At 43.9% G+C, this 15698-nt stretch overlaps 1 protein-coding gene across 5 annotated transcripts in view; it reads right to left on the bottom strand.

The window, feature by feature from the left end:
* ATF1 (activating transcription factor 1) overlaps positions 1-15698 on the bottom strand; it is a 155163-nt gene that overhangs the window by 28043 nt on the left and 111422 nt on the right. The window contains exon 7 of one of the 5 annotated variants that reach the window (XM_033937377.1): positions 7212-7314. The exons of the other annotated variants lie outside the window; for them this stretch is intronic. Coding sequence (XP_033793268.1) covers positions 7296-7314 — 19 coding nt within the window. The 3' untranslated portion in view covers positions 7212-7295. Of the gene's footprint in view, positions 1-7211; positions 7315-15698 lie in introns of those variants that run through there. 5 annotated transcript variants of the gene reach the window in all.

Here is a 15698-nt window from a genome sequence, read left to right as displayed (position 1 = left end):
GAGAATTAGAGGGGATATGATAGAGACTTACAAGATCATGAAGGGCATAGAGAAAATAGAGAGGGACAGGTTCTTCAAACTTTTGAAAAATACAAAAACGAGAGGGCATTCAGAAAAGTTGAAAGGGGACAGATTCAAAACCAATGCTAGGAAGTTTTTCTTCACCCAACGGGTGGTGGACACCTGGAATGCGCTTCCAGAGGGCGTGATAGGACAGAGTACAGTATTAGGGGGATTGGACAATTTTCTGAAGGAAAAGGGGATAGAGGGGTACAGATAGAGGACTACTACACAGGTTCTGGACCTGTTGGGCTGCCGCGCGAGCAGACTGCTGGGCACGATGGACCTCTGGTCTGACCCAGCAGAGGCACTTCTTATGTTCACTGCCTCTCATGTTGAGAACACTGTTCAAGCTTAAGAGAGAAGCAGCCACCATGATTCTCATTGCTCCACGGTGGCCCAGACAGCATTGGTTCTCCCTTCTTCTTCAGCTCAGTTCCAGGGAACCCATACTTCTTCCAGTATTTCCTACTCTGCTTACTCAGAATCAGGAATTGCTTCTACATCTCAACCTGCAGTCTCTACACCTGACAGCTTGGTTTCTCTCGGGCTGGGTTCTCAAAATTCTCCTCTCTCAGCCTGTCCATCAGATTATTGATGCCTCCAGGAAACCAGCCACACAGCAATGTTACCAACAAAAGTGGACTAGCTTTTCTTCCTGGTGTCTTCTTCATCATCATGACCCAACTACCTTGGCAATGGAATTGGTGCTGGATTATCTCCTTTCTCTGTCTGACTCTGGACTTAAATCTACACCCATTAGAGTCCATCTCAGTGCTATTACTGCTTATGAACCAGTACAGGGAAAACCTCTTACTGCTCATTCATGAAAAGGCTTTTCAAGGTGAAACCACCTCTCAAGCCTCCACCTGTCATCTGTGACCTTAATGTGGTTCTTTCCAGTCTGATGAAGCCACCATTTGAACCAATGACCACAGCTCATCTCAAATTTCTTACCTGGAAAGTAGTCTTTCTTATTGCACTCACCTCTGCCAGGAGGATCAGTGAGTTACAGGCACTAGTAGCAGATCCACCCTTCACAGTTTTCCATTATGATAAGGTGGTTCTGCGTACACATCCAAAGTTTCTTCCAAAAGTTGTCTCTGACTTTCATCTCAATCAATCAATTGTTCTACCAGCATTTCTTTCTAGGCCTCATTCTCATCCTGGAGAAGCAGCCTTGCATACTTTGGACTGTAAACGAGCTTTGGCTTACTACCTTGATCGCACAAAGCAACACAGAACTTCTCCCCAACTCTTCATCTCATTTGATCCAAATAAGTTGGGGCATCCTGTTTCTAAGAGAATGATTTCCAACTGGCTAGCTGCCTGCATCTCATTCTGCTATGCTCAGACCGGACTGGCACTGGAGAGCCATGTCACAGCCCATAAACTTAGAGCTATGGCAGCTTCTGCTGCTTTCCTTCGATCCACTCCCATTGAGGAAATCTGTAAAGCTGCCACCTGGTCCTCAGTTCATACCTTCACTTCTCATTACTGTCTGGAGTCATTCTCCAGGCGGGATGGGCACTTCAGCCAATCTGTATTACAAAATTTATTTTCCTAAAGGCCAACTCTCCCACCATCCTATTAGAAACATAGAAACATAGAGGCAGAAAAGGGCTATAGCCCACCAAGTCTGCCCATTCCAAAGTATTCGCTCCCGAATTTACTCCCTTAAAGATCCCACGTGAGCATCCCATTTACTCTTAAAATCTTTCACGCTGCTGGCTTCAACAACCTGCAGTGGGAGTTTGTTCCACTGATCCACCACTCTTTCGGTGAAGAAGTACTTTCTGGAGTCTCCTTGAAACTTCCCTCCTCTGATCTTCAGCGGATGCCCTCTGGTGGTCGAGGGACCCATAAGACAGAAGATATCATCTTCCGACTCAATGCGACCCGTGATGTACTTAAACGTTTCAATCATGTCTCCCCTTTCTCTTCGTTCCTCAAGTGAGTACAGTCGCAACTTCTTTAGTCTTTCTTCATACGTTAGATCTTTTAGCCCCGAGACCATCCTGGTGGCCATTCGCTGAACCGACTCGATCCTCAGCATGTCTTTACGGTAGTGTGGTCTCCAGAATTGAACACAGTACTCCAAGTGAGGCCTCACCATGGATCTGTACAATGGCATAATGACTTCAGGTCTCCTGCTGACAAAACCTCTGCGGATACAACCCATCATTTGTCTTGCCCTGGAGGAAGCCTTCTCCACTTGATTGGCAGCCTTCATGTCATCACTAATAATCACTCCTAGATCACGTTCTTCCTTGGTCCTAACCAAGGTCTCTCCATTTAGTGTATAAGTTCTGCGCGGGTTTCTCTTGCCCAGGTGCATTACCTTGCATTTTTTAGCATTGAAGCCCAACTGCCAAGTCGTTGACCATCTTTCCACCAGTAGTAAGTCCTGTGTCATATTGTCAGGTAATAAGCTGTTGCCTACAATGTTGCAAATTTTGGCGTCATCGGCGAACAGTGATACCTTTCCCCTAAGTCCTTGCGTCATATCTCTTATGAATAAGTTGAATAAAATCGGACCCAAGACTGCTTGGGTTAGCTTGGAGGTCACCCATCAGTGAGAATATGCTGCCTGCTTGTCCTGGGATAAAGCACAGTTACTTACCGTAACAGGTGTTATCCAGGGACAGCAGGCAGATATTCTCACAACCCACCCACCTCCCCTGGTTGGCTTCTTAGCTGGCTTATTTTAACTGAGGGACTGCGCGCCTACGTCAGGCGGGAAGGCACTCGCGCATGCGCGGTGCGGGCTATCGCGAACTTTCTAAGTTCTTAAAGTGGCAATGTGCTTTAAAAGTGGTCCGTACCGGAGCTCCGTTGGTGACGTCGCCCATCAGTGAGAATATGTGCCTGTTGTCCCTGGATAATACCTGTTACGGTAAGTAACTGTGCTGTATCTGCAATATGGTCCATTTAGAACTCATCTATAATCGACCTCTTTTCTTAACACCGATCGTGTTTTGCTTCAACTTTATCAAGAAGAAGAACTCAAATTCTGTCTATCAGGCAAAATGGCAGCAGATGTTGCCTGGTAGACGGAATTTGAGTTCTTCTTGATAAAGTTGGAGTGAAACACGATCAGCGTTAAGAAGAAGAGGGGTTGATTATAGATGAGTTCTAAATGGACCGTATTACAGATGCTGACTAGTATTTAACATTTTTTTGGATTTTTTTAATCCACATTTTTTGTGATTTGTATGTAAAATTTTTTGGACACTGTTTTCACTGAGGGGATATTCCATCACTTTATTGGGATTACCGGACAATGGAACAGCTAATTGAACAACTGTACTACCTACTGTGACACCAAAGCCCACCTTGAATCAAGATAAGTAAAATTTCTTTTACATGTTGATTGACTGAGATCTTTAGTATTTATGGAGGAAGGGTGGGTGCAATGATGTGTGGTACACTGATTATAATATGCCGTTTCCTGTATAAAGTGGTGTTTTTCTACTGAGCACTATTAATTTATATTTTTATTACTGATATTTATGGTGAAGCTTTCTTTTTTGTTGATATTTATGAAGTGAGAAAATCCTGTCTTTAAACTTATTCTTTTTTTTTTTTTTTTTAATTCTTTATTAATTTTTCATCTTACAACAAGTACACAATACTACATCATATAACTGTTACAAATCACTTGATAATCATACAATTCTAAAAAAATAAGAATATCAAGTTGAATGCTCCTTAAATAACTTATTTCAACATGCACTCAGGTATCACAGAACAGCAAGACAACCACCACAGAAATTTTCATATATCAGTGGAGAAAAGACCTCAGCATCACAGAAGGGAGAATAAAAAAGATCATTCCTCTGGACATAGCAGCTTCAAAATAATTTTTGTAAGTGCAGACACAACCTCGGTCTCAAAAACTCCACTTTTATCTATTAATTTTTGCTTGAGTAAATTTAAATTTAATAGTCATTTTGTAATTATTTTGTATAGAACATAAGAATAGCCATACCAAGGGCTAGATGCACTAAAGCAGGGATCTCAAAGTCCCTCCTTGAGGGCCACAATCTAGTCAGGTTTTCAGGATCCCCGATGAATATGCATTGAAAGCAGTGCATGCACATAGATCTCATGCATACTCATTGGGGAAATGCTGAAAACCCGACTGGATTGTGGTCCTCAAGGAGAGACTTTGAGACCCCTGCACTAAAGTAACCGATCATCCTTAAACCGGTTTGCCGACCGATCGTATTTGCCGACCTGATGCACAATCGGCTCACCACGTAGTTTTCCGTATGATCGCTCTTCTGGCATGCAAATAAGGGCATTAATATTAAAACTAGCCATCCGACTGATGCTCTAACTTTGAATGCCAGAATAAGATTGGAAAAGCCGACCTCTCGGTAACTGTGTTATTGACAGGTCTACCTGGTTTTTTCTATGGGCACCCCTACCCCTACTCCTTCCTGCCGTGGCACCCCACCCCCACCCCGCTGAAATTACAGCCCTGCCATACCTCCTCCCCAATACCCACCCACAACCCCGGTACTAAAAGAGGCAGGAGGGATGCCTACTCCTTCCTACCGCAGCGCTACCCCCCCCCCCCCCGGGGCCAGGCACCCTAACCCTCCCCTCCCATTCATTAAAAAAAAAGACTTCCGATGACGTTATGTGGTTAAGCACATGCTGAAAAGCACTGCTCCCGTCCTCATATACCCTATCATCACTTTCACTCCTCCAATTTGCGGGCGACAGTTTCAGTGGCACAGCTGGTGTCCCTGCAGTAGGATTTGTAATCGGGGGTGTTCTGGGTGGTTCCAATGGCTTCCAAACCCGTTCAAAAAGATCGGGAGCGAGGTAAGCCATAAGACCCCCAAGATAGCATTGGACGCTAATCCACCCAGCCCGTCGGCCTGCCCTGCGTGGACTGCAGAGGTGATAGCCGAAGTCAAAGCAGAAGTGGAGGCGGCCCTAGATCAGAAATTGCAACAGTTCTTGGACAAAATAAATACAGCCCATGAACGTCTCGATAGCATGGGATTGGAGCTGGATGATGCCCAACACAGGGTCAGGTGCTTCAGAGGATCGCTTGCAGCCCCTGGGAGCGGGTGCCTCAAAATTGGACAAACAGCTAGCAGCTCTTACCCAGAAGGTGGACGACCTCGAGAATTGGGCTAGGCAGAATAATTTGCGTCTCATGGGCCTCCCGGAGCACATTCTGGATGCAGAGCTGCCGGTTTTTTTGGAGACCTGGATCCCTCAGTCACTTTCCTTGGACTCCCAATTGGGAAAGTTTTGGGTGGAATGGGCGCACCGGCTGCGGCCTCGTGGTCCTGAGGGCTCCCGCCCCCGTGTGGTGATCTTTAAATTGTTGAATTTCACCCACAAGACTGCGATTTTGCAAGCTATCAGAGCGGGTCGAAGTTTGTGACATGATAATAAAAACATTCTCTGTTTCCAAGATTATTCCACAACTGTGGTGGAATTTACTCCCATCTGTATGCTAACAAAGTGAAATTTGCTCTCCTTTATCCGGCCAAATTGTGTATCAAGAGAGAGGGTCGCACTCAAACTTTTGACTCCACGGCCACTGCACTCACTTTTGTGAATACTTTGGGGATCATTGTGGTTCCGCCAATGGACAGGAGGAGCCCTTGGGGGCCACAGACACTGTTGCGATCCCTTAGAGTCCCGTCTCCTCAGGACTCAATGGTATGGTGGTGGTCTGTAGTTGGGTAATATGCCTAGTGTGTGTGGTGGGCAGGATTGTTTGGTGGGTCAGTATCACAAAGTTTTGCAGCAATTTCTTTGGAACAATAGGAAACCCAGATTGACTCTAGTGCAACTTTCTCTGCCAGTGGGGAGATGTGGCCTGGCATTGTTGGATCTGAGAAGATATAATATTGCCTGTCTTCTTCATCTGGTCAACTGGATTAAGCATACTACCTACTACACCCCTGTTTCTCTTCAACAGCAGTTGATGGTACCTATGCATCTGTTATTTTACCTTCATGCAAAAAGGCCTTATCGGAATTTCCCTACTCGTTCTCACCCCTTGTTGAAATCTATGCGACAGTGCTCTGTAAGCGAATGGATTTGCTTTTTACTTCCACGCTCCTTTTGCCCTTATGGGGGAAATCAAGACTTGGACCTGGATGGCACCAAACTTTATTTGTAGAGATAGACTGCCCTTGGATTATGCTAAGTGTGGGATGTGGTGTCTGAGCATGGCCTCTTCTTTCCTGTCAGGACCTTCAAACTCGGGGCCTCTTGCAGGCTCAAGACTGGTTTTCTTCATTCTTTGGAACCCACCACCTTGAATGAGGACATGGAGGATATGGTCAAGGAAACATTGACTGTCTCGACAGCCCAGAACCAGTTTGTCTTTTCATCAGGTCAGTCTAGGCAGTTTCAGTGCTCCTTGGGACTATGATGCTGTGGCGCTAGTGTGAAATCAGGATCTTGCCTCCTCTGAACAAATCATTGGTGAAGGCTTGCGTCTACTTATGAAACATCTCCCATGAATGACTCATTCCGTAATCCTGCAAGAACAGCAGTCTGTTGCTCTAAAACAGTGTATCCCAAACTTTGTGTCGTGGCACACCACTGTGCCTCCTGAGATTTCAGGTGTGCTGTACACTGGGGAAGAGGAGAGGTGTCGGATGACTGTTTACAGGATATGCCTCTTGCAAAGAGAGGCACGTCCGGTAAGCAATCTTTTTATTTATTTGCGCGTCGTCTAGTACAAGCTGCTCGATTCCCCTGGCCGTTCGCTCTCCATCTTCCCTCCTCTTTTGCAAAAAAAACATTCTTTGTCTTGAGGCGCCCAAGGTGCGGGATTGGCCCTGGCTGTCTTGCGTGCGCCGCCCATTAGATGCGGGCAGGCGCTGATGGCAGCAGCGGTGCCCAGTCATTGGCCCAGCTGTGAAAATTGTCCGGTAACCGCTGTTTGCGCCCTGAAGCCGCAAACTGAGGCACAGACGAAAGGGAAGGCTAGCGGAGTGTGTAGAGAATGTATTGCCCGGTACCAGCCCCTGAGGGAAGGGGTGGCCCACGGAGCCTGGCAGCCAATTTATGAAGGTGAAGAAAAGTGGCGCAGAGCCGGGATGTGATGGTCACAGGTTTTGACTATTTCCCTTGTGGCATCTGTGTGGGAATTGCCACACACTCACCAAAACAACAGCTTTTGCTTGCATTTTCCAGTGTTTCTTTTGTCAGCGAGTTCAGTAAAGTTGTAATTCTTCCAATACCAGCCCTCAGCTGAATGAAGAACACCTGCAGAAATGGTAAAAATGACAAAATTAAAAAAAAACCCTTTCCAGGCTTACCTGCCAAAATGTCACAGAACCTACAGCTATATTCACTGTAGAGCTCATCTAGCCAATCATGATGAACTCATATCTAAGTCTTTTCAGGGAAGCCAAGGACAAGCCTCTGTATACCGGTTCTTCCAAGGGAGCTCAGAACGATTTACATGAATTTATTCAGGTACTCAAGCATTTTTCCCTATCTGTCCCGGCAGGCTCACAATCTATCTAATGTACCTGGGGCAATGGGGGGATTAAGTTACTTGTCCAGGGTCACAAGGAGCAGCGTGGGTTTAAACTCACAACCTCAGGGTGCTCAGGCTGTAGCTTTAACCACTGTGCCACACTCTCTCCACTCCCCCGACGCTGGCACCTCTTCTCTCTGCTGGCCCTTCTCTCCACCGGAGGTCTCTTCTCATGCTGATGCCAGCACACATCCAGGTATCTCGAGCTGGGGACACTAGGTTTAGTGTGCCCCGGCTCGAAAAAGTTTGTGAGACACTGCCCTACTGGCCCATCTGGAAAGCCTCTGCGCATGCACGGATGCTGACGTGATGATACCACACATGCATGTGATGTCATCACGGCAACATCCGCGCACTTCTGGATGCCTCAAGCCGTGGCCACTACCTTTAGTGTGCCCCGGCTCGAGAAAGTTTGAGAAACACTCCTCTAAAACATTGGTGGTAGGATGATGCTGAAGAAGCTTGTGTACCTCTAACAGGCTGCCTATTGATAGTAGTCTGTGCTATATGTAAGATGTGCTGGAAATTGAATCCACAACCTGTGGAAGATGAGTACAGGACTTTTACACAGTAAGCCACAGCTGCTTCCACGCTGAGAAATCGTTTGAAGTTGTTGGCGGTACAATGGAAGCAAGATGCTGAAGAAACAGAGAGTTCATCCAACAGGCTGTATACTGATTGGAGGCTTTGCTATATCATGCCTTAAAATATTGGTTTAAAAAACAGTGTTCCTCTGAGAGGCTGTATACATTATATTACATTGGTATCTTCTATTCCGCCAATACCTTTCAGTTCTAGGCGGTTTACAAGAGTTGGCCTGGGCATTTCCAGGGAGAATATATGGTTAATAGATGTAGTATGCGTTGGGATCTGTGGAGGGTTGATCAGGTTTAGTTAGATCATTTGATAAATTTCTTGAATAGAAAGGTTTTAAGTTCTTTCCTGAATGCTTTGTAGTTGGGCATTATAGTCAGCAGATTGGAGAGGTGGCGGTCTAGTTTCGCTGCTCTGGTGACTAATAGTCCATCGTATATTTTTTTGCTTTAATAGCTTTGATTGGGGGGTGGGTAAAGTGTGCATGAGTTCTCCTTGGGCTGGATGTGTTTTTCCTGTTTAGGCGGTTGCTCAGATAGCTTGGTCTGTCTACCCTGATGGGAGGCTTTGCGATGATATGCCTGAAAGCACGAAGTGTCCAAATGTTTATAGAAGGTGTGCTTGAGAATACCATTCATAGGAAGCTTCAACAAGTCCTTAGGAGGATGTTTGATCTCCAAGTCCTCCATGTACATTGGTTGAAGAAGCAAAGAGAGCCTCTGACAGGTTGTACACTGATGGGAGGCTCTGCGATATCATGCTCGAAAACATTGACTGAAGAATCGGAGGGTTCCTCTGATAGGCTGTAGACTGATGGGAGGTGGGTGAAGACATTGATGGAGCAGTGGCGTTCTGATGTCTAGAAACATGGCTCAATGATGATGAGTGGTGGTGTCGAAGCCCACCCACACTTGGTATGGAGCGACGCTGAGGCTGGACCTGTACTGAAGAAGTCCACATGAGAGTGAGCCTGTTAAATAGGCTCCCAAACTCTAACTGAAAAAAAGCATCGATCTGGTTGGTTCCGTAACTGACCGATGTATGAGGGAATAGTTGAAGAAATGCAACCTAACCCCTACAGACATGGTAGCAGAGATAATCCAACAGCTGCCAGGTAAAAATCAGGAAGAGGATATCAATGTTACAGAATAGGCAATCCCCTATTGAATGAGAAATGTCCAAGCAGCCTGAAGACAGAGCTCATTCATTTTTATTTATTTTTTTAAGGTTCTTAATAGACCAATGAAGTGAAAAAAATTAAAGTTCATATGGGATTACTCATCAACAAAAACAAAGGGAAAAATATAATTTTTTAAAGATGGTTTTAAGGAAGGTTTGGACAAGTTCCTGGAGAAAAAGTCTGTTATTGAGAAAGACATGGGGGAAGCCACTGCTTGTCCTGGATTGGTACAGAATATTGCTAATCCTTGGTTTGGCCACCGTGACCTGGACGTGAGAACGGGCTACTGGGTTTGATGGACCATTGGTCTGACCCAGTAAGGCTATTCTTATGTTCTTATGTACCCTCTGTACGACATCATACCACTGAAATATGGGAAGAGAGAATGAAACTGCTTCTGAAATGCCTGTCCCGATATTTGGGACTTGAATACTCATACTGGTGTCGCTGTTATGATCAGGAGCACTGATACCAGAAGTCGCAAGATTGTTGGCGGTATATAAGAATAAAGTTATTATTATTATTATACCATTGTTCTCAGAATGAATATTCTTCGGTACCCTTGACAGCATCAGTACCATCGACATCAACCCCCAGTAGATACTGATGGCAGATGTAAGACACTGATATCCCTTAGGCTTGGCTGCAGGTACTCAAAGTGTCGCGTCTCGCCTAAAGAGGGTGCTAAGAATGAGTTGCAACCCTTCTTAAATTAGGCGAAATGCAAGGTGATTGCAGTAAAGTCGGTATGAATGCTTTCAATGCCATAATGACATGCGACATAGTCTTCTGTTGTTCTAGAAGACAGGTGAAGATTCCCAAAAGAAACAAGACATCGATGAGGAAGCCGCCGCAGCCAAAATTTAGTCAGAGGCTCAGGAGATGGCAAGAGACCTCACTGACAAGAAGCTTGTGAGGGAAATAAAAAACTAGTATCTTTTGGTTTTTTACCGAAAGAAAATTAAAAGAAATAAGAATTAGAAAGAAAAAATACAAGTAAATGGGAAGGGAAGGCAACAATACGAAGAAGAGCATTTGAAAAGCCGACTTCTTAGCTCTGCGGAAAACAGAAAAATGAGGAGATGTGCACGCAGCGTCAGACGGGAAGGCACTTGTGCAAGTGTGGTCAGTTGCAAATTTTCTACAGTTCTTAAAGCAAAAATGTTTTTGCAGTTGTCCGCATCGGGGCTCTGTGGACGTCACCTATACGTAAGAATATGATGCCTGCTTATCCTGGGTAAAGGCCAAATGGCTCATCTAGTCTGCCCATCTGCAGTAACTATTATCTCTTTCTCTCTCCGAGAGATCTCACGTGCCTATCCCAGGACCTTTTGAATTCAGACACAGTCTCCGTCTCCACCACCTCTTCCATGCATCTAATACCCTTTCTGTAAAAAGTATTTTCTTAGATTACTCCGGAGCCTATTACCTCTTAACTTCATCCTATGCCTTCTCATTGCAGAGATTCCTTTCAATTGAAAGACTTAATTCATGTGCATTTAAATTACGTAGGCATTTAAATGTCTCTATCATATCTCCCCTCTCCCCCCTTTCCTCCAGAGTATACAGATTGAAATCTTTAAGTCTGTATCCATACACCTTATGATGAAGACCACATACTATTTTAGTAGCCTTCCTCTGGACAGACTCCATCCTTTTTATATCTTTTTGAAAGTGTGGCCTCCAGAATTGTAGCGGGGTTGCTGAATAGACCGCCGCTGAATCCAGCCATTTTCTTCGGGAACCAGCCCTAGAGAGGCACACGAGCACCGCGCTGCCCCTCCCCCGAACCAGCGGGGTTGCTGAATAGACCGCCGCGTCAACGGCACGCAGCTAAGGCGCATGGCAAAGGCACATGGCAAAGGCGCGTGCACCTTAGCACACACCTTTGTGAAGCGTCCTCAACTACTACCGACTGTCAGCTAAGTTTCCCTCTTTAAGGTCCAGCCATATCCAAGTTATAATTGCCAGTTCTTCCATACATTTATAACTGTTAGGAGCTTAATTAAGCGCTAGTAGCATAAATAACCATTAGAGACATAATTAACTGTCAGAGGCAAGCCTAACTGTTAAGCTGCATGAGTAATTGCTATATACACGCGCAATTATTAGTCGCTTGAACTAGGACTCCCTATAGGCCCTCCTAAAGAACCGCCTATCAACCAAGTATAATTATTAGATACACATACCCTCTATCTGTTAACCACATGAATAACTGTTAGCCACATTCTTAACTATCAGAGACTGTTAATTGCATGTACAACTGTTAGTCACATGTACAACTGTTAACTGCATGAACAACTATTAGTCGCATGTATAACTATTAGACACTAAAGTAACTGTTAAGCGCATATGTAATTCTTAGACAACTAGTTAGTTGCATGTATTAGTTGCATCTGATCAACCGCACGAGTCAACTGCAAGTGACACATTAATCAGTCGCAGGAATAACTATTAGAAACATGGGCAATTATTAGTTGCTACTACCTGGACCTCCTAAGAACTAATCCCACCTGGATCAGCTAGCCAGGACTCTTTGAACACTTTCTCCTCCCGGGTCACAATAAATTAAAAAAAAAAACCCAAAACAAAACGCCAATCAGCCAACCAATTTAATTCAATAATCCAGAATTGTACCCCTCTATTCAACCACATATTCACAAATCAAGAATTCTAGGGAAACAAAAACATCCCCTGCTTCAGGACATCAGGAATATTCAATCTACCTCCCAATCATGAATCTCCTACTAATCCTATTGATCTACCTATTAAGCGTTAACATCAAAGACGTTCACTCTCTCTACCCTCAATTACAATCCATCCACCACCCAGTTCTATCCTTCCCCCACATCACCAACCTGCAAGAAGACACTACAAATCATATTAATGTTATCTCAAATAAAAAAAGACATCACCGTACCCTTAAAAAAAAACAAGGGAAATAAAAACCATCAAAACCACTAACTCAACAGTAATTGCTGCAACCACCTCCATCCCATGTGCATATCTTAATACCAGATCTGTTAGAAATAAGGCATTCCTCATAAATGACTGGATCACCAGCAAACAAATAGCCTGCCTCTTTCTAACTGAAACTTGGTTACTGTCTGAAGATGATCCTATTATATCTGATCTTCTACACAATTTCAAAATCCTTACGTTAAACCGCACAGACAAAAAAGGAGGAGGATTAGCCATAATCCTTAAAGAAGGATTCGAGTTCGAACTTCTGGATTCTAAATTGACCGACAACCTAGAAATCCTAGCCTGTAAAATCAATACTACCCAGCTAGAAGAATCCTTATCCAGCATACTATTCTACATCCCGCCTAAAAGCTGGCCCAAAGCCAAAGAAGACTTCTGTGAATTCGTCCTGCACAATTCTATTAGCCCCAACTACAACATCATCACAGGGGACATAAATTTACACCTAGACGAAGAGAACACAATAGAGCTTAAAAACTTCCTAACTCTACTCAACTACAACATCCCCGTACCCACACAAACTCACGAAAAAGGCCATCATTTAGATCTGTTTGCCATGTCCACAAAGGAAAACCTTGACCCAATCATCTCTCTGACTGAAGGCACCTGGCATCACGACATCTGGTCCGACCACTTCACCTATTATTTTAAGCTGATCTGGTCACACCAAAAATCTAAAACACGTCCGATGATAAAAAAAGAACATCAAACAAGAGGTTATATTAATCCAGAAGAATATTGGTCAGAATACGAACCGCAGACAGTAATAGAGGAAGGAATAGACTTCTGGGACCACTGGAATACAACTAGCACATCCATCCTAGATAAAATCGCCCCCATACATAAAAGCAATGCAAACAAATACAACAAATGGTTCGACGCCGAACTACTAAAAATGAAACAAATAGCTAGGCGATTAGAAAGAATTTGGAATAAAACAGGAGAACTGACAGACCGCAACAAATGGAGAGCCTACATAAAAACCTACAAACAACTGATAAAAGACAAACGCAAAGCGTTCTGCTCTACCAAAATTAACCTATCCTGCAAAGGTTCACAAGGAATCAATACAAAAGAGTTATTCAACAGTCACAAACCTATTTGACATCACCCGCCACACCACACCTGAGCATAACACGAAGTTACCCACTGCAAATGACCTAGCTCTATATTTTGATTCCAAAATTAAAAACCTAAAAAATAACTGTATAAGCAATAATGATGTAACAATCATCCCCAGCAACTACCAAATAGCTAACTCATACGACAATGAAATACCTACAGACATGATCTGAAGTTCCTTTCTAGATCCAGAATGGAATACCTACACCAAACTATACAACAAATACTCTAAATCTCACTGCATCCTAGATACGTGCCCTCCGGAGATTATGAAAGCAGCACCACCAGAATTCAAAATATCACTATTACACTACCTAACCTAACCTATAACCTAAAAAATGGGACTTTCCTCACTAACAACGGCCACATAATAATAACCCCCATCCCAAAAAATAGAAAAGAATCCTCAGCGCTAATAACCAACTACAGACCAATAGCATCTATCCCATTCATTGTAAAAATCATGGAAGGACTAGTACACACCCAACTAATGGATTACCTTAATCAATTCTCTCTCCTGCATGAAACTCAATCCGGCTTTAGACCCCTATTCAGTACGGAGACAGTAATTGCTGCCATCCTAGACTATCTGCGCCTATTATTTAGCAAGGGCCTCAACGCCCTGATCATGCAATTCGACATGAGCTCTGCATTCGACCTGGTAGACCATGAGAAAATGATGCAATGCTTAGACACCATTGGTATCAGAGCTGCGGTACTGAACTGGCTTCGTGGCTTCCTCACATCCCGTTCTTACCAGGTACGCTTTAACAACGATCACTCCGACACCTGGAGCAACTCATCCGGAGTGCCACAAGGGTCACCGCTTTCCCCACTGCTTTTCAATATCTACATGTCCTCATTAGGTGTGAAACTAACCCAACTAGGAATAAAACTATTCAGCTACGCAGATGACTTTACGATCATCATCTCATTTGCCAACTCTATCTCGGAAACCATTCCCAAGGCATCCGATGCCATAAATGAGATGGAACAATGGATGACAGATTTCAAGCTCAAACTCAACCCAGAAAAAAAAAAAAAATTCTTCATTGTCTCCCCTCACCCGCTTGACAATAAAACCCCATTATGCATCAATAAACTCAACTACCCTATCCAGCCCACCATGAAGATACTAGGTGTTACTCTAGACTAATGCCTAACAGTGGATTCCCTATTCAGAAAAGGTTTCCTTACTCTCTGGAAACTCAGAACCATTAAATCATACTTCGATACGTCAACATTCAGAATCCTAGTGCAATCCCTCATACTGAGTCAACTTGACTACTGCAACATCGCCTATCTAGCAATCTCACAAAAGAATATGAGACGTCTCCAAATAATGCAAAATGCTGCGGTCAGACTTATCTTCGGGCTGAAGAAATTCGACCACGTGACACCCTACTATTGGCAGCTGCACTGGCTACCAACGGAAGCCCGAGTAAGGTTTAAATTTGCCTGCCTCTGCTTCAAAGTACTATACGGCCTTACCCCCAAGTACATAACGGACCTTTTCTCATTTTCTAATAACAAACTCAAGAGAAACACACACTCAAAATTCATTTCCCTTCCAGTTAGAGGCTGCAAAATGAAAAAATACCACGAACACCTTCTCTCTCACCAAGCAGCCCTATGGGGCAAAGACCTAGACCAACTGCTTTCGCCCACTACTTACGGGGAATTTAGGAAACGCCTAAAAACATACCTGTTCCAGAAATACCTAAACAATTGACCCGCTCTTCCCTCTCCCTCCCCTTCCCTATTCCACCAGAATTTACAGCACTGTTATATATATAATTACATTACATTACATTACGGATTTCTATTCCGCCTATACCTTGCAGTTCAAGGCGGATTACAAAAGATTTGACTGGACATTTTCCAGTGAAGATACAATTTTTTTTTTTTTTTTTTTTTTTGACAGAAGAGAGATAGCTAGATACATTCCTAAGGGGAATTAGGGGTTGGATAGTAAAATGACAGTGCCGAACTGTGTGATATGGACAAAGAGAATATAGTTAGAGTAGGTAAGATTACCATCTAATTTTTGGGGTCTGTTTGCTTGGAAGGTGTTTAGGTGGGTTATTTGGGGAAGTAATATCTTGAGGTAGGTGAAGAATGGTTAAGATATTTGGATGAATTTTTTGAAAAGCTGGGTTTTGATTTCTTTTCGGAATGTTTTGAAGTCGTCCGATGTTATCAGCAGATTGGAGATGGTATGGTTGA

The sequence above is a fragment of the Geotrypetes seraphini genome, chromosome 3 (genome assembly GCF_902459505.1).
Source record: "Geotrypetes seraphini chromosome 3, aGeoSer1.1, whole genome shotgun sequence".
In the NCBI taxonomy this organism is placed as follows: domain Eukaryota; kingdom Metazoa; phylum Chordata; class Amphibia; order Gymnophiona; family Dermophiidae; genus Geotrypetes; species Geotrypetes seraphini.
The sequence above is the reverse complement of the archived record's forward strand: the minus strand, read 5'-3'. Positions and strand labels throughout refer to the sequence as shown.